The sequence below is a fragment of the Artemia sp. Qi Xiang Cuo genome, chromosome 6 (assembly GCF_049724085.1).
Source record: "Artemia sp. Qi Xiang Cuo chromosome 6, ASM4972408v1, whole genome shotgun sequence".
In the NCBI taxonomy this organism is placed as follows: domain Eukaryota; kingdom Metazoa; phylum Arthropoda; class Branchiopoda; order Anostraca; family Artemiidae; genus Artemia; species Artemia sp. Qi Xiang Cuo.
In genome coordinates, this window is record NC_142799.1 from 63,933,437 (window position 1) to 63,952,610 (window position 19,174).

Sequence of the window (19,174 nt, forward strand, 5' to 3'; positions counted from 1 at the left end):
TTGGATAAAAATTATGAATTCTCCGGATCAATTTTGCCAAAAATTAAGATCATGGTAGCACTTGCTCCTCCAGCCCTCCTCCTTGATGCAGCAATTCCATTAGTTTTGGATATCGCTATATCGAATTACCTCTCCTGGAGATTGTTATTTTCTAATTGAATCGTTTCATGCCACATAACAACAATATTTATTTGTCATAAACTATATTTAGATTAATAATGTTTTGTTTGCCATGATTTTTGACCTGTAGAGGTTATCTTGCAAAAACTTGAGCAAAGAATAAAGTTAATTATTATTTTTCTGTCTTGAATCCTTTCTGAGTGCAAATGGTGAAACTTTTATGGTAAGTTCAAAAAATGGGTTTTATATCTTCACTTTTTAGTAAAGATTCTTCTGTAGAAGAACAAGATTTAAGGATTGCCAAAATTCATTGCATCCATGCAAGGTAAGCGCTTTGATTATGGCAAGTCAAAATTTTGTGGTAAATCTTTAATATTTTGTCTTTAGATTAAGTCTTCAGATTTAGCGATTGTCTGGTAATATTGTATCGCTAAAATGTAATGTGTTGTATTAAATTTAAGGGCATTGTTTCAATTGGTCAGCTTTCCACGAATTTTAGATGAATACCTGTTATAAAATTTATAGGTATAGTAGAACCGCGAAAACTAGTAAAAAGTCAAAAGGGATGGCAACCTTTTGACTGTATTCGGTTGATGTATTCGATTAATTCAATAGATTAATCTCAATAGAACTCTTGGTTTTGATGATGCTGTTATGGTAAATTAGCATTTTAGCTCCTAAATTTTACATACATACCCCCTCCGTAGTGTCACATTTTTTTCATTGCCTCTCAAAATTCACATGCCTTTGTTGTTTAAAGGACCATTGAAAACTAAGTTCTCTTACTATGATAAGTAAAAAGTTTTATGGTATGTGTTTTTTTTTTTTTTTTTTTTTTTTTTTTTGTTAAAAGCATGTTTTAAAGGGTTGCATAATTGTAAAAATTGTCAGATATTATTGTATCACTACAATCCTCATAAAACTCAATTTTACAAATTTTAACATACATTTTTCATCATTGTCATGCCTAAACGTCGTATCTAGTATGTCCACCCTTCCGAGACGATTACTGAAATCTTTTGCTAGTCTATTTTTGAGAGGAGGATTAGCTGGACAACGTATACTCAGTTACTCTTCGATATTCGTGGTCTACATTGCCTTAATGATCTTTCCTTTGAAAACAGCTTACAAAAGGATTTTTGGTAAATACCTAGGAGTCGCGAAAATGTCGGATACGACCACTAGATATGACAGCGACGGTAATAACCTCAAAAGCAAATTTTGGGTTTTTGGTAATAACGTCAGAAGAGCGAAAATGTCAGATATGACCATTAGATGTGACACCGACGTTTTGTTCGAACAAGAGTCCAAAGATGCATCGTTATTTTTTTGTAAATTTAATTTCAAAAAAATCTCAAAAAAGTTTTTTTCCAAAAAAGCAGTAAAAGATCTACATAAACCAAAGCCGAGCACAAATAAAGTCTTATAATAATCCCTACTTAGAATGAACACAAATCACTATCAATGAATAAACGAGGCCCAAACTAGTAGCGGTTTCAGGTCTCATAATCTGTTGGGGGGGGGGGGGCAGTGCATACCACAGTAAGACTTAAAGTTTAAAATAAAACGAATTTAATGTCAGATGTCAGGAAAAATAGGGGGCAGCTAACTGCACTGTTCCGGCCTAGAACTGGCACTGTCCAAAACGAACAGAGATTGCAGTTATCAAGTCAAATCTAAAACGAACAGAAATTACCGCAGGCAGGAGTAGAGCGATTACCATATAAACATTTTAAGGACCAGGGCTTTATTTAGTCTATATTGAAAACAATTTTTATATCAATCAGTGAGGTTTTCATTTCTCTAAACATCATCAACAACAACCACAGAAACGGAACCAAATTACAACAATAAGCAAGATTACTGAAAAGAAGTAATAAATGTATACTGACTGTTGAATATATAGTGGTGTCTATTTCTGAGAATCTCAGTAATTTTACATATATTAACATCAAAATGTTTAATAAGGAAATTTTTGAAATGTGTTTTGTTTTCAATAAAGCGAAAATAGCGCTCTGTCATTTAGAAGACTTATGTGGTGTTAGCACTACTCCTGTCGGTGTTAATTTCTGTTCATTTTAGGTTTGACTTGATCATTCACTGCAATTCCTGTTCCTTTTTGGTCTCATTTATTCATTAATAGAAGTTTCTGTTCATTTTTGTTCTGAATTATTGCAGGCCTCTATTCTGCTCGTCTTCGGTTTAATGTAGCTCTTCACCCTTATTTGAAAAAAAAACTAATTTTTTTGTATTTTTGAACCTAATTTCTGTTCGTTTATTATAGAAATTGTTTTTATGACTGGTTAATAAAAGGAATATTTGCAAAGTTTTGGCCTGTTTTTTGCTTTTTATTACTGGCTAATAAAAGGAATATTTACAAATTTTTAGCCTGTTTTTCTGCTTAAGAATTAACATTTTAACTTGCTGTTATGTTTTATTAAGAACTATATAGGTTCTGAAAAGTTTGCTTTCATTTTTCCAATATCGACGAAAAATAAAACAAAATCGCTATAATAATAAAGATTACTGGAAAGAACTAATGAAAATGAAATGAATGTTGAACTGATAATGATAGTAATTCCTTAAAATCTCAGCAATTCAAGATTTTAGTTGACAGATTCCTTTTATTCTTCAATGTTATTATAATTTTTTTTTTTTAGTGTATTTGGTTTTCATTAAGAAGGAAATCCTACACTAGCCTTTATAAGATTAACGGGTGAGGGGGGGGGGGAGAGTTTCCAAACTATCGCTTGTAGTAATTTATGTTCGTTTTAAATTTGACTTGAGCATTCATTTTAATTTGTAATCTATTTAGGATTTATATACTCATCTATATCAGTATCTGTTGTCTTATATTTGATTATTTATTTTAATTTCTAATCGTTTTGCGTTTTGTTTATGCTTTGACAGTTGGCTCTGACCGTTTTGAGTTTGAACTTTTGTAGTGATTTATGTCTACTTGTTTCAAGTTTGCATATGGCTCTTGACTTTTCCTCGAAAAACTGATTTTGTGGAAATATTCTTTAAATATTTTTTTTTGTTTTAATTGCCAAAGTTGTATTATTGGGTAATATTACGTTTAGGCCTATTTTTCCAGTTTTTCATGTTTCCTGCTTAAAAATTAAAATGTCAGATTCTAATTTAAATTTTTAAGTTGAGCAAGATGATCTGAGCGTTGTCTTTGACAGTATTCAAATTAATTATTGCATAGCGTTTGTTCAGTTGGAAATTAAGATTTAGGATCGTGCTTTTGATTCAGCTCTTGATTAACTAAGCTTTTGATTCACCAGTAATTTCTGGTGATAAACATATTTTCTATCTGGAAATCATCTCCGCTGAACAAAATGGCTATCTCAAAATTTTGATTGGATGTGTTTGGGGGAAGGATGGGCGGGGGTGGCTAATTACCCTCCAATCACTTTCGACTATTAAAAAGGGTACTAGCCCTTTGAATTTCCAATCGAATGAGCCTCTTTTGAAGTTTCCACGACAACGCCTTCTATAAAAACCTTATATGCCCCCAGGGCATAACTTGCCCTGAGGGTTGTGGGGGAGTGTCCTCCTCAAAAAATATTTTCTATCCGGAAATCAACTACGCTGAATAAAATGGCTATTCCATTTTTGTATACACGACAGAATCATCTTGGGAGAATGTTCAAAATATTAAATATGAATGAACATGGAATACGACAGTAAATATAATATGTATTAGAGACATCACTCAGCTCTCTTTACTTTTGACTCTTTAACTCTTTTTTTTTTGTAACTTTACATGAGGATATCTCTGGTGGTGTGTTTAAAAAATGTCATGTTGACAACCCGGATGCTTATAGTGTGTTTTGCTTAAATTCCACACACCCTCAACATTCCCTGAAAGTTTCAACTTAAATCCCTTAGCCTTTCTTGAGATATTTAACATACAACATTTAGACAACTTGGATGCACATAGTGGCTTCCGATCTAGTTAAACATCTCAGAATTCTTTAAAAATTTCAAATTCATGCCCTTACTGTTCCTGAGATATTGCAGATACGCAAACTTAATTCCCTGAAAGGCAAACTTAATACACAGGCTGCTTCTGAGAAGTTTGGTTTTAATATCCTTAGCAGTCCCTAAGATCTTGCCAACGCACTATTTTGAAAGCCTGGATAAACATAGCGTAGTTTGAGTTAGTTCACCATCCCCCTCAACGCTCCATGGAAGTTTCAACTTAATAACCATAGCCTTTCCTGATATATTGCAGATATATCCAATTGAAAATCTGGATGCATATATTGTCTTTTGATTTATTTCAACATCCCAATCTACATTCCCTGACAATTTCATATTAATACCCTTAGCTGTTCCTGAGAAATTCTTGATACGCCCTTTTGACGACTTGGATATACACAGTATCTGCTGATTTAGTTCAACGTCACCCTCAAAATTCCCTGAAATCAACTTAATATCCTTAGCTTTTTTTAGACATTCCATAAGCTGTTCCAGATGCATCCTTTTAACAACTGATGTTTTTCGGTTTAGTTCAAGATCCCCTCAACATTCCCTAAAAGTTTCAAATTAATATTCTAAGCCGTTCCTGAGTTATTACATACGCTGTTCTGATAACCAGGATACATACAGCATTGAGCAGTTTTAACTTATCACTCTTAATTTTTTCTTGAGATATTACAATTATGCCATTTTGACAACCTAATGCACATAGTTTCTTGTGATTTAGTTGAAAATCACCCCTCAAAATCCTGGAAGTTTCAACTTAATACTAGTAGCTGTTCCTGAGATGACGCATAAACGCCCTTTGACAAACTATATGTATATAGTGTCTTTTGATTTGTTTTAATATTCCCCGAAAGCTTCAACTTAATATCCAAAGTCATTCAAGAGAAATTGCAGATACGCCTTTTTGGCAACGTAAATGTATATTGTGTTTTTTAATGTACTTCAGTACTTCCCTCATCATTCCCTGATAGTTTCAACTTAATAAACGTCAACGGTCATTTTAGCAACCTAGCTGTACATATTGTTTTTTTATTTAGTTCAACATCAGTAGTGTAGCTATAACGATATGTAGCGGAAAGTCCCCCCGCCATACAAGCGGACAGTACTCCTTTATAGTGTTAACTAGAGGAAGCGGTCAGTACTCCCTTACAGTGTCAATGAAAGAGAGCGGACAGTACTCCTTTATAGTGTTAATTAGAGGAAGTGGTCAGTACTCCCTTACTGTGTCAATGAAAGAGAGCAGACAGGTAGCCAATATAGCTATAACAGTTCCGAGCAGACAGGTAGCCTGTTGATGTTATTTTATGTTTGTTATGTTATGTTGTTTGATGGTTATGTTATGTTGATGTTGTTTAATGGTTATTTTGATGTTAAGTTATGTTGTTTAATTGTTATGTTATGTTGATGTTATGTTATGTTGTTTGTGTTATATTAATTCTATTTGATGGTTATTGTTATTATGTTATGTTGATATTGTTTCATGGTTATGTTATGTTATGGTGGTTATGATATGTTAATGTTGTTTGATGGCTATTGTTGTTATGTTATGTTGATGTTATTTCATGGTTATTTTGATGTTATGTTATGTAATATTTTTATTTGGGTGGTTCTCAACTGTGTTCAGTATAATACACACGTACCATTTGAAGTGTTGTAAGGTCCCCAACCCCAAGGAACCCCTCCCCCAACTTTTTGCCCCTCCCCCCAATCACCCCCCTTCCTCCAACCTACCTCCCTCCGCCCCCACCTCCAACTCCACCCCCCCCCCCTCCACCCCCCTTTTTTTCTTTTTTTTTGAACTTGATATATTTTTAAACTTTTTACATCACATAGAATGACATGAAATATACTTAAAACATAAAAAATCACATTTAATATTTTCCAAATTCAAAATGAGTATGATATAGAAATGATACTGGTGGCTTTTATTATTAGAAAAATATTGATGGTAGTAACAATATTTTTTTAACTAAATTTTTTTTTGTCTTCGAAATTATTCAACTTTATTTTTGTATTATTTATTTATTATTAAATTTTTATTTTTTTTTTTTTACGTATTTTAAAGTGACATAAAATATGCTTACGACTCTGAAAATTGTAGTCTTTGCTTGCTCAGAGACACGATGTGACTTTCCCACTGGTACTCTATGGCCGGTTATCGACACTACCTAGCTTATTGCATGTTTTAAATCAGTATTTTTTACGCAGTGGAACGATAAACACATAACTAATATCTATAAAAAAGTGAGGATGAAGCATTTTAATATAGTATGTTCACCTGATACTGTTATTATAGCATTCAATGCTGACAAGGAGAGATATTTAAACTATAAAATAAGTGAATGTGGCAAAACTATCGGGAACGTATGCGTCCGTTGTTATGACAGTTAGGAATTTAATTTATTGGGAGTACAAAAAGAATTCAACTCTTTATGATGGTGGATATGCGAGATTTAGATCTCAGGAGATGATTGCACTCAAAAAGAATGCCAACATAAAAATAGTAGTTGATGAAGAGGGGCATCTTCTTGCTAGTGCTTGTGGTAACGTGTTGCCCAGTGTTAAACCATATCGTCAGCTTTCGGGTATTAGCATTCAACGGAAGATCAAAAGAAGAAAGGCATACTCTTCTACTAATATGAGAAACCATATCTTGTCCACGCGGCGGAACTGTTACCTGTGTAAAAATAATGTGATAATAGACAGTGAAATTGCCGGAAAATAAAAAGGATATTGCTAGAAAATATCACTAAGGAATATAAAGATGAATCGATGAAAAACAAAGTGCCACCAAAAGTTACTACCATTGATCAAACAGTCAATGAACCAAATAATAATAACAAAGATGAAATGCATATTGAACATTTGGATGACCCCCCAACAAAAATGTGTTCAAATGATAGTGTTATTGTAGCTTTGAATGCTGACAAGGAGAAGTATTTGAACTATGAAACAAGTACAAGTGGTAGCACTATCAGAAACGTATGCGTGCGTTGTCATGACAGTGAGAGTTTAGATTTCTTTGGAGTACCCAAGAATTTCGATTAATCACATTCTGCATATGCAAAAGTATCATTTCCAGAGATGATTGCACTCAAAGAGAATGCCAACATAAAAATAATCGTCGATGATAGAGGACAACTCCTTGCTAGTGTTGCTGGTAACACATTACCTATGGATGCATCCTATCGTCAGCTTTCGAGTATTAGCATTCGACGGAAGGTCAAAAGAAGAAAGGTCTACTGTTCTACTAATATCATAAACCATATCTTGTCTGCGTGCCGGAACTGTTACATGTGTAAAAATAATGTGATAATAGACAGCGAAATTGCGGGAAAAATAAAAAGGGCATTAATAGAAAATATCACTAAGGAATATAAAGATGAATCAACGAAAAACAAAGTGCCAGCAAACGTTACTACCCTCATTGATCAAACAGTCAATGAACCAAATAATACAAAAGACGAAACGTATATTGAACCTGTCGGTGACATACCTGTAAAAATTGTGTATGGTTCAAAATGGAATATTGATTATTCTACTGAATACGAACTAAGAGAAGACAATATGTACAGTATCAGGAGAGAACACGGTGAACTATTTCATGGAACCAATTCAAAACGACCAAATTTGTTCATTGATATAAATAATGTATAATAATGTATCTACCATATATTTTTATTAATATCCTACATGTCATTATTTTATTAAAAATATGTTATCTATTACTTTGTTATATTCCCATTATTTCTAGGGTACACTAGCAGATTCATAGAGCTGGGCTTCGGGGGGAGGTGGATGGGTCATTTTATCTCTAAAGGCATAGTTATTAAACCTTTCAGCTATGCTGAACAAAATGACTATTTAAAAATGCTGATCCAAATACTTTGACGAAAAAAAGGAGCGTGGGGAGCTTAGCTGCCCTCCAATCTTTTTGTTCACTTAAAAGAGGCACTAGAAAATTTTTGTTTCTTTTATGAATGTTTTTAATCAGCATAATAGGCCGGTTTTATTAGTACATCATTTATATCAAAATGCTGTCTTTTAGAGTTTTAGTTACCATTGAGCCGCGTCGCTCCTTACTTACAGTTCGTTACCACGTATTGTTTGAAAACGGGTTACAACTAGATTCATGGTGCTTGGGAAATGTTAAGTGTTACGGAAACCTTTGGTTTGCTGATATGAAAAATAAGTTTTTCAATGAAATGTAAAGAATTACATTAAACAAAAAATGAGAAAAAATAAAATCAAATAATCTACCAAGCGTGAAACTACCACAAATCAGCATCGATAAATAAATGAAACCCAAAACCAACAGAAATTACAATAAATAACCGAGTCAAACTCAAAACGAGCAGAAATTAACATAAGTTGGGCGCACAACCCCTATGCCTTCCCAAGGCCAGATCAAAATTTGCACTTTACTGCAAAAATAAAATCAAATAATCTACCAGGCGTGAAACTACCACAAATCAACATCGATAAATAAATGAAACCCAAAACGAACAGAAATTACAATAAATAACCGAGTCAAACTCAAAACGAGCAAAAAATAACATAAGTTGGGAGCAAAACCCCTATTCCGTCCCAAGGCCAAAACAAAATTTGCACTTTACTGAAAAAATTCTGTCATTACCTCCTATATTTATTATCTCAAAGACAAGTTTTAACTATTAGCATGCTTAAAAAATCATTATCTGAATTTTTTCTGTACAGTTACAGCGCGCTCTGTTCCACCATTATCGATTGCAGTTACTTGGGTACTACCCCATTATGCGGGCCTCTCTAAAAACTCAAGTTTGGTTAATGCTAATGAAATAAAGTAAAAATAGGATGAATATATAATAGTCTAGAAACTAATTGACCTTAATATTCTTCTCATCAAAAGATCATTTAATAATCTACTTACAATTGGAACGTTACCTGTTTCAGAGTCCGTATTGAAACTGATATAATTATACCGTTCACATCATAGCTTTATACGAATTGTTTTAATTCTAAAAGTCATGTCAAGATAAATAGTTAAAAGGTGTGAAAGACTATCAACCTATTATGATCATTTTGACAATTAACATTGATTTTCTACGGTTCAAAGCTAATCAGGTGTATAACGATAAAAAAAAAAGTTTCGCTTATTGTATCATATACGAAACGGATATCGTTTTGACTTGCAATGCATAATATCATCATAAAAAATGAACACATTAAATCTACATCAATTCTTCTCATCAAAAGATCATAAGCACTTATCACAATTGGAAAGGGCCCCCCCCCCAAAAAAAAGTGCTTGCAATTGGGTAGTCTTCAATCCCTTTCGGCTTATAAAAATAAGACTAGAAATAAATAGGGATTATCAAACAATTTATACTTCCATTGTGTCAGGGTTATTTAGAGGATCTTTTATGAGAAGAAAGTATCTGCATGGAAAGGGGGGGGGAGCAAGATTTACACATAAATTCCTCTTTTCCACTTCCCTTAGAACTTCTGAATTAAACTAAAAAATAACACAACTCAAAGAAGATTTTAAAATTTTGAAAACCACAATTTCCGCGAGGGGGTGTGTTTCCCAGGTGATGGGACTTCCGTGGATGGGGTAAACGCCTAGACCTGTAGAAAGTGACTGTTTCCGTGGGTAGGGATGGGCTCAACGCTTAAACCTGTAGAAAGTGACATGATGAAGGGAGCACCAATTTTTTGATAGGTGTTCCTTGAAATTTCTTTGAAAAACTTATTTTGTGGAAAAGCCATAATGTGAATGGTATAATTATATCAGTTTCAATATGGACTCTGAAACATGTAACATTCCAATTGTAAGTAGCTCTCTCTGCTATTAAAGGATCTTTTGATGAGAAGAATATTATGGTCAATTTGTTTCTAGACTATTATATATTCATCCTATTTTATTTTCTTTCATTAGCATTAACCAAACTTGAGTTTTTAGAGAGGCCCGCATAAGGGGGTAGTACCCAAGTAACTGCACTCGATAATGGTGGAACAGAGCGCGCTGTAACTGTACAGAAAAAATTCAGATAATGATTTTTTAAGCATGCAAAAAGTTAAAACTTGTCTTTGAGATAATAAACATAGGAGGTAATGACAGAATTTTTTCAGTAAAGTGCAAATTTTGTTCTGGCCTTGGGAAGGCATAGGGGTTTTGAGCCCAACTAATGTTAATTTCTGCTAGTTTTGAATTTGACTCGGTTAATTATTGTAAATCCTGTTGGTTTTGGGTTTAATTTATTTATTAGTGCTGATTTGTGATAGTTTCACGCTTAGTAGATTATTTGATTCTATTTTTGCTCATTTTTGGTTTAATGTAATTCTTTACATTTCATTGAAAAACTTATTTTGTGGAAAACATTTTTATTTTAAATTAATAGGAAACAAACAATAGATGTACCATTGAAGAAATATTTGTGGTAATGGAAAAGGTTTGCTCGTGGCGATAGAGATTTCTCCTATAGCGCCACTTATAGCGCTGGATATTGTGTCAACTAGGCTAGCGTCGCTCTCAATTAATGAGAGAAAATTGAATGTGTAGACATACAAATGTGGCTTCTTCTTTCTTGAGCTATCTGGAGATCAGATTCCTTTGGGAGCATTTACCTTGGAGACTGGCGAACTAATTACCTATTATCGGACTAGACTCAGACATATAAGAGAAACAAACACATATAAAAAGACAATATATTTATTTAACTTACATGCTTAGTTGTACAGCAACGGGTCACTTCAATGACAATAATGGTGACCGAAATTATTTGCGGTACTAATCGCTTTAAGTCTGACTTCATATTAAAATTAAAAAACATATTTATCCCACTCCCAAACGCAGTTCTTTCGTCCTGCGCTCTAGGGACTGCCTGCCATTGGCTCACGTGCCCCCAGGACGCGAATCCTCGTCCAATAATCTCTTAAAGATTTTTCAGATGATTCAGGAGTTCACACAGTTTTTTGCCTTTTAAACTTCCTTGGAAATTTTATGCATTGTATTTTTTTTGCTACAATTATCTTAGCGAAATTCGAATGACTAGTGCCGTTGTCTGACTGAAGCTAGAAATGCAATTTCTCTTTTTGCTGATTAAGGACTTTTCATTATTGCGACTAGATTTAGCTTAATTATAAGGAATCGGAATTATCTTTAGAAAGGAACTTTATTTTGGTATTTCAATTACATCACATCTTACTCATGGTACATGTCACCCTTCCCATGAAATAATGACACCCCGTCATTAGTTACTGCCCATTAGGAGTTTAAAAATTTTTCAATTATTTTTCTTGTTTTATTCTACATCCCTATCTAAAATTCATCTACCGGACTACGATTATTTTTGGTTCTAGGTTAGCTATTATATTAAACATTTTTTTTTTATTTTTCTATATCTGACAATGATTACTTTTACATTCCTAATAAGGTTGGGACTATTTTACTTTTACATTAGTTGTTTTTTTTTGCTGTCAATATTAAGTACTAAATACTATATACACAAAGTTAAATGAATAACATAATATTATTAAACAAAATTATAGTTGTTGTACATACATAAATGATTTATAACATACAATATTTGGTTCAACACATTCACTGATGATATTAAAACACTTTCACTATTGGGATTTTTAAATTGTCAAAGCTATTAGGAAGTAACACATGTAGCTTCGCATCTATTCATCACCGTTCGTGTCCTTAGTGTACGACACCCTCCTGTTGTAAATAACTGTCCTTCAATCCTTGTGTTCTGGCAGAAATTTCTAAGAGCTCAAGATATGTTTTCTTTTTGTACTGGATCGAGTCTAGCATTATTCAAATTGTAGATTTTCATTAGTAGTCAATTGGGAAAAGACATTTGAACACAGTTCTAATAGTCAACTGAGGAATGATTCTTCCCACTACAGGTGTTGGTGTTTTTTTTCTTCTCAGCATATCATTTTTAGGATTTTTGAGGCACGTAGAGAATGTATTATCGCGTAAAACTGTTCATTTGTGCCTTTTGAAATGGGTTGTCGTCATATTATAGTGACTCTCTTAATATATTGTCTTTAAATTCAACTTCAAATATCTTCAACTATCATCTAACTTCAAATATCGTTAAATATCGTTTATCTTGTACTGCTCGATGGTGTTCTCAGAGTTAAAGTTCAAATTGTCTTTAATTTCTGCTTCAAATATCTTCAAATGTCTTTAAGTGCCATTTCACTTCAAAGATCGTCTATCGTGTGCTGATCGATGGAGTTCTCAGAATTAAACTTCAAATTGTCTTTAATTTCATCTTCAAATATCTTCAAATGTCTTTAAGTGTCATTTAACTTTAAATAACGTTTAATATCGTTTAGCTTCAAATATCATCACTATACTGTCAAATTATTCTGGGGTCCATAGTGAGTATCAACAGCGATATCTACGTATTTATATCTTGTACTGGCCGATGGGTTTCTCAGCGTTTATGCGATTATATAGTTCTTTAAAGCACTTGATACTGAGATTAAAATATAGTGTTACCTGATACATAATATGGTTCATAGTCGAAGAAACGACGGTCGAAGGTAACTGTAGTTTTCGTAGACGAAGCTGGGATGGAAATTGCCTGAAGTTATGGTGAGTACTCTTCGCTGGTTGAGATATGATGAAAATAGATGTTTCTGGGTCGTATCTGTACTGGGCAGCTTATTGTAATACTCAATGACCAAAGTGTCCATTTAATTTCCTGTAATAAAAACAACGCGGCAGAATCAAATGTTCTTTGAAGTAAATACACATACAATGATTCACGCATTAATTGGGTTATAATTTCTTAGCTATGAGACAGAATTAAATAAATACACTAATATTGGTACTCACAATGAAAATCTAAAACAGAAATGTCTTCAAATTTGTTTTGATAACGAAAATATCGATATTAAATAAACATTATTTACCCTACATTATTAAGTTTGAGGTCTGTTTTTACAATATTTTTTCATGCCTGCATTGTTCACGCAAGTCCGTGCTGCATAAGAAACGCATGTTGCAGCGTCATAACCACACGGTTTTACGCAAACGATACTACAATGAGGGAACAAGACATAACAAGGACTAGTGGAGACCTCTATACCCACTAGTTTTCTGATGTCTTCCCTATTTCTTTGCTTAGACGTTCTCATGGGGCTCCGGGTTTATTCTCAGCATTTTTCCGTAATTGCAAGTCAACATTGGTGCCTCGTATTCGCTTTTCGAATAAGGTCATTAGATGCAGGATTTCCAAGCTTGCCTCCGTAGATTCCAGTTAATGCTTGGCAAAGAATATAAGCTTAATGAAGAACTGACATCAATATCTTTTTAGAAGGCTATTGTTTGAGCAAATCCTTCAGCCTAAATAAATAAATATTATATTAAAGTCTTATTAGAATCCGTTAAGCGAGAAACACCTTCACATTAATGGGGAATTCCTTGTGGGTTTTACTTAGTTGCCATTGGACATTCACAGGGTTTCAATCCATATATCTTAACTGATTAAATGGTTTTAAAATTTTACATATTATTATTGAGATATAATTTCACATCCGCCGTGAAATTCTACATATAAACGTACCAATAGGTTTTTGGTTATAGTTACAAATTGTCGGCTATTAGTACATATATTACTCGAGTAAGAAACATTATAGTTCTCGAGTAAGAAACACGTGAATAAGCAAACTAGCGGATCATAATTACACTGGTAGGCCTAAAATAATTATAAACTGCACTAAGATAAAATATTTTATCTAATTGGACGATCCTGTACTGGTAATTTCTTTTTTTTTTTTTTGATAATATCCATCTTGGCTAGTACTTGGGTTGATTTTTCAAATAAAAAACTTGGGGAACCTGATTATAGGTAATGTAAAAAGGTAAATACATGCACGAAAATTCCAAAAGAAAATTAGATCGAGATTTTTAAGATGTAAAACGAAAAAAATAAAGAACATTTTTTTCACAAAGCAATAGAACGGTGATCTCTCTGTTATTGTATGTGCCATAGGTATACACTAATAAAATCAAATTTTTTTTCTCTAAATTTTTTTGAGCTAAAGACATAAATGCCTTTGTTTCTCTTTGGAAGTAATGTTTAACACAGCTGTAGGACAACATACGTCATACATATACTATAATGAAATTAAAAGTCTTTTTTTTTCTCGGAGCTATAATAAATTGAACTAACTGTTTCTCCTTCAAATCATTCACATTCAAATACCGAAAACTTAACTAGCTCACTTAAATTTCTATTCAACCTTTAAGTATTGTTTTGACTGGCCCTGATTGGCATAAAAATACAAATTTCTTATACTTGAAGGACTGAAAAATATCCATTCCTACGATCGTTTAAAAAAATTACAAAAAGAATCATGGGCCTTGGGTTCCTCTCCAGGCTTCTCACGAGACGTGGCCACTTGTCGTTCTCAGTCAACACCACTTGTCGTTCTCAGTCGACCACGAGCTTCCTACCCTTGGTTATTTTCTGTTCCAACCTTTCTATTATCCTTTGAAAGGGCATAGAAATAACACTAACAAAAATAAGACATCTAAAACTTAATCAAATCCTTACTTGGTTAACTCTACTTGCACACTCTTAAATTTATTATGGTGTTAAATTTATTATCTTTGAAATTTGTCTTTACGTTAAAGAGTGATATGTCCATCTGTCAGATTTTTTTACAGTTCTACCTGACTGTGTTGAGATTATATCCTCGTGTTCTTTTTGTTTTTTCTTTTTTGGGGTGTCAATTGTGAAAATGTAAAATTTTTTGTATCGCTTTATCAAAAACTATTGCCCTACTGAATTCTTGTTTGTCCAGTTCTCGGCTTATAATGTTAGCCGAGTGTTCCCCAGTTACTTATCTACTCGATGCTCTGATTAAACATTAGGTCCTTCTGAAATGGTTTCCGATGAATCCGAATTGGAACTTTTAGAGGTGGCACTCTTTGTGGTATCACCTGCCATTCCTTCGTAAATTTCTACTCCTCTGGAAGTAGAAGGTTAATTCTCTAAGTCTTCGCCTTGAGTTCTCAACTCGGGGGATTTGAAAGATTCTTGAGAGCTTTGGGAGGAATCAATAGTTTTTGCGGGGTTCCTCCATTGTTTGAAGGCCATGTCTTCAGGGGGATGGGGCATTCTTTGCAATAGGGATTCCCTCCGTGAAGTCCATGTCCAGTCGTGTTTAGGTTTGACCTTGGACACAGTTATATCATGATATCGACCTTGCTGGTCATACTTTGGAGTTTTAGTCCCGGGCAGTGTACTTTGACTCGTTTTTATGGGAAAATTTATTAAAACCATAGCTTCTCGATGGTTTGTTTTAGTTAAATCTTTGGGAGGAGTTTTCTTTACAGTAATACCGGGGGTTTCCACAGCTCTGTTTAATTCTTTATGTAAGGACAGGTGCCTTTCTATTGGTGTTGCAGGGGAAACCATATCGTCGGGAAATGTTTTGGGGGGACTTGGTGTCGAGAGTCTATCGGGGACAAATTGGGTTTTTGGAGATATTGTATAATCTAAATCTCCCGAGCTCGCCGATGAATAACTTTTTGGGCTTTTTGGTGTTTTTATTTCATGAAAAAATCCTGGTATTAGGGATTTTTTCTTAGGAATAACTAGATTTTCCATTGCTAAAAATTGTTCAAAGTTTTGTTCATCACTTTCGTTTTCAAAATAATCTTGTTTGAAATTAAAGGGTTTTAGCTCTGCCAGTCTTGACCTAGGGGGCTCATTTTCCGAATCTGACGAATCAGTAGAAGAGGGATGTGACATCCATCTCTCTGGAAATTTTGCTCTTTTTATTCGGCTAACGTGCGCCTTGTAAGTTTTTCCACTATCGGGGTTCTCCATTTTAAAGGTATATTCATTATCGTACTTTTTGACTATTCTGTACGGTCCAGAATATTTGTTTGAAAGTTTTTTTCCTTCCGTTTTCGCCTCGTTCATTCGGTAAACGAAGTCTTCTACTTTGAAATTTATATTCACCTTAACTTTGGGTTGGTTTCTAAGCTCTTGGTTTATTTTACATTTTTCCAACTCTTGCCTAACTATTTTATAAGTTTTCCTCGTCCTATTTATGAATTCTTGTTTATAATCTTCTGAGTCGTTATAATACTGCCGAGATTCAATAATCTCATCATACGGAATTCTAAAATATCGACCAAAAAGTAAATAAAATTGATTGTCTCTGGTTGTTTCGGAATAAGCAGTGTTAATTACGTTGGTTAAATAAGGTAAGAATTTATCCCAGTCGCTCCGGTTGTCTTTCGTATAAATACCTATAACGTTGGAAAATATTTTATGTCTGTTTTCTATTTTTCCATTAGCTTGTGGATGGTAAGGCGCTGTCACCATTTTCTCTATATTAAGGAAACTCATTAAATCTTTTGTTACTTTTGCAACAAAATTGCTCCCGTTGTCGCTCAAAATTTTATTAGCAATGCCAAATTGTAAAAATAATTTTGCTAATGCCTTACTTGTGGCATAAGCACCTTGATTTTTTAATGCTTTTGAAAAAGTAAATCCGGAAAAATGATCTACAACCGAAAGAATACAAGTATGGCCTCTGCTAGAAACAGGTAAGCCTCCACTTGTCCCGAATAGGTCAAATGAGATAATATCGAAGGGGTACTTTGCTACTGGAACCCTTCCAATTGGAGGATTTGGATAAGCTGGGGATATTTTTCTCAAATTACATGCTTCGCATGTACTTACAAATTCTTTAAGTTTTGTCAGTGCCGATTATACGTAAGAGTATTGTTTTAACTTATGGAACGTTTTCATAACTCCTAAATGTCCACCTGTGTCCGAATGAAAATATTGAAATGCAGGCCCTATCAAGTTTTGTGGTAATACAGGCATTATCGACGTTTGGTTTCTATTTGTCTCAGCAGTCACAATCCTACACAGTATTTCTTCATCAAGGTCGTAGTAAAAATTATCTATCTCTTTTCTAAGAGTTTTGAATTTATCCGGTAACGCCTCATCATTCACAAAATAATCAATTAGTGCTACGCACATTTCGTCCTTTTTTTGCTTTCTTTTTATATTTTCCAAATACAAGGGGCAATAGTTAATCTTATTTTCTTTTACTGCGTCTTTGACTTTGTTTTTCTTACATCCATGTTTGCTTTTAGCATTGATAGCATTAACTTCATTTTCTTCAGTTTCCGACGGATCTTTTTCTGGATTCATAATCTCATAATCATAATTCATAATGTTCAAATTCATAATCTAGGTCTTGGATTTTCCTAATCCATCTAGCTAGAATGCCTGTGGGGTTTTTAAATGTGCGCAGGTACTGCAAGCTTTTATGGTCTGATCGTAATATAAATTTTCTACCAATTAAATAATTTCTAAATTTGTCCAAGTGGTAGATAATAGATAATAATTCTAAGTTTGTGGCGGAATAACTGCTTTCGCCCTTTTATGAAGCTTTACTTGAATAGCATATAACTTTTTCTATTTGTTTAGGCGTTCCCTGTAGAGGGTTAGGGTTTTCTACCGGGATTATTTGGGAAAGAATTGCGCCTATGCCTTTTGAACTAGCATCAGTGGTAACGATGAATTTTCCGTTTTCGAAATCAGGGAGTTATAAAATTGGTTTAGAAGTGAGTGCCGTTTTGAGTCGGTCTAGGGAAGTTTGAGCTTCCTGTGACCAGGTAACATCATGGGAGTTTCCTTTTGTTAATTCTGTGAGGGGTTTCGCAATTTGGGCATAATTGCGTAAGAATTTTCTAAAGTGGACAGTAAGTCCTAAAATTCCCATTAATTCTTTCATAGTTCTGGGGGGTATGAGGTTTACAACACATCTTATTTTATCAGGGTCTGGGGATCTCTCTCCCTGGGTCACTACTACTCCTAAAAATTTAATTTTGGATTGAAATAAATTTACTTTCTCGGGCCGGCATTTTAAATTTCCTTGCCTGAACTTCTCGAACACCTCAGCTAAAGTTGCCAAGTGTTGCTCAGTGTTTTCCCCCACGCATATAATATCATCAACAAAATGAATTATATTCCTTAATCCTCTCAACAGGTGCAATAGGGGTCTGCATAGCGCGCTTGAACTTGTTTTAAGCCCAAATGGTACCCTTAAGTATTCATAATATCCATATTCGGATGCAGAAAATGCAGTTTTATGGACATCCTTTTCGTCTATTTTCAATTGGTGGTAGCCTTGGGTAAGATCCAAAGAAGTAAAAATTTTGTTTTTGCTTGAAATTGATTCAATAATTTAGTCTATTCTTGGTAGAGGAAATTTATCGCTAACTACTTGTTTGTTGAGAGCCCTATAATCTACTACGAGTCTAAGATCTCCATTCTTTTTTGGTACTAAGATCACTGGTGCACTATATGGACTTATACTTGGGCGTATCATTTCGTTTCTTTCTAATTCATGGATTTTATTTTTTAACCACTCTTTGTGCTTATATGGCACACGATATGGCTGTTTTGCTACGGGATTACCAGTCGTTAAAATTGAATGCTGATAAAATGGAATCAGCCCCATATAATCTTAAGATGCAGAAAAAACATCCTTAAAAGTACATAATAACTCGCATAATTTTTTCTTAAGTTCCATATCCGTAATATGATCCATTTTAAATTTGTTTAAAAATTGCGATTTAGTCAAAGGATATTCGTTATTTGAAGTTTTAATACCGTTAACTAGGTTTCTTTTAGAATTTTCCCATGTACTTAAATCATTTTCCGTTAAAACCTCGATTTGGACTAAACAAGTCCCCTTTTTAATTGTAATTGTATCGTTTTCATGGTTATTGGTTACCCAAATAAAACCTTCCCCTTGGTCATAAGATATAATCTGTTCCCCGCATAACAGATTTTCAGGTATTTCAGCCGGTGTCGCAAACCATATTTCTGATTTGCTAATTATTGGCTCGATCATTTGTGATATCTGGATTTTTTGCATCGTTTTGGGAGGGACTTGTGTTTTCCTTATCGCAAATCCGTAATATTTCTCTTCATTTTCATTATTTATTAGATTCATGCTGGCGCTATGCTGCGCCATTGCGGCATCTTGTGGCGTCACGTTGGGTTTTACTATG

General features: G+C 33.9%; 1 protein-coding gene across 3 annotated transcripts in view; it reads left to right on the plus strand.

The window, feature by feature from the left end:
* Positions 1-206: 206 nt before the first annotated feature.
* Positions 207-19,174, plus strand: part of LOC148951506 (protoheme IX farnesyltransferase, mitochondrial-like) — a 164,249-nt gene continuing 145,281 nt past the window's right edge. For 2 of the 3 annotated variants that reach the window (XM_089090301.1, XM_089090303.1), the window contains exon 1: positions 394-445. In XM_089090301.1, coding sequence (XP_088946427.1) covers positions 439-445 — 7 coding nt within the window. In that variant the 5' untranslated portion in view covers positions 394-438. Of the gene's footprint in view, positions 344-393; positions 446-19,174 lie in introns of those variants that run through there. The other variant, XM_089090302.1, reaches the window with a different exon arrangement.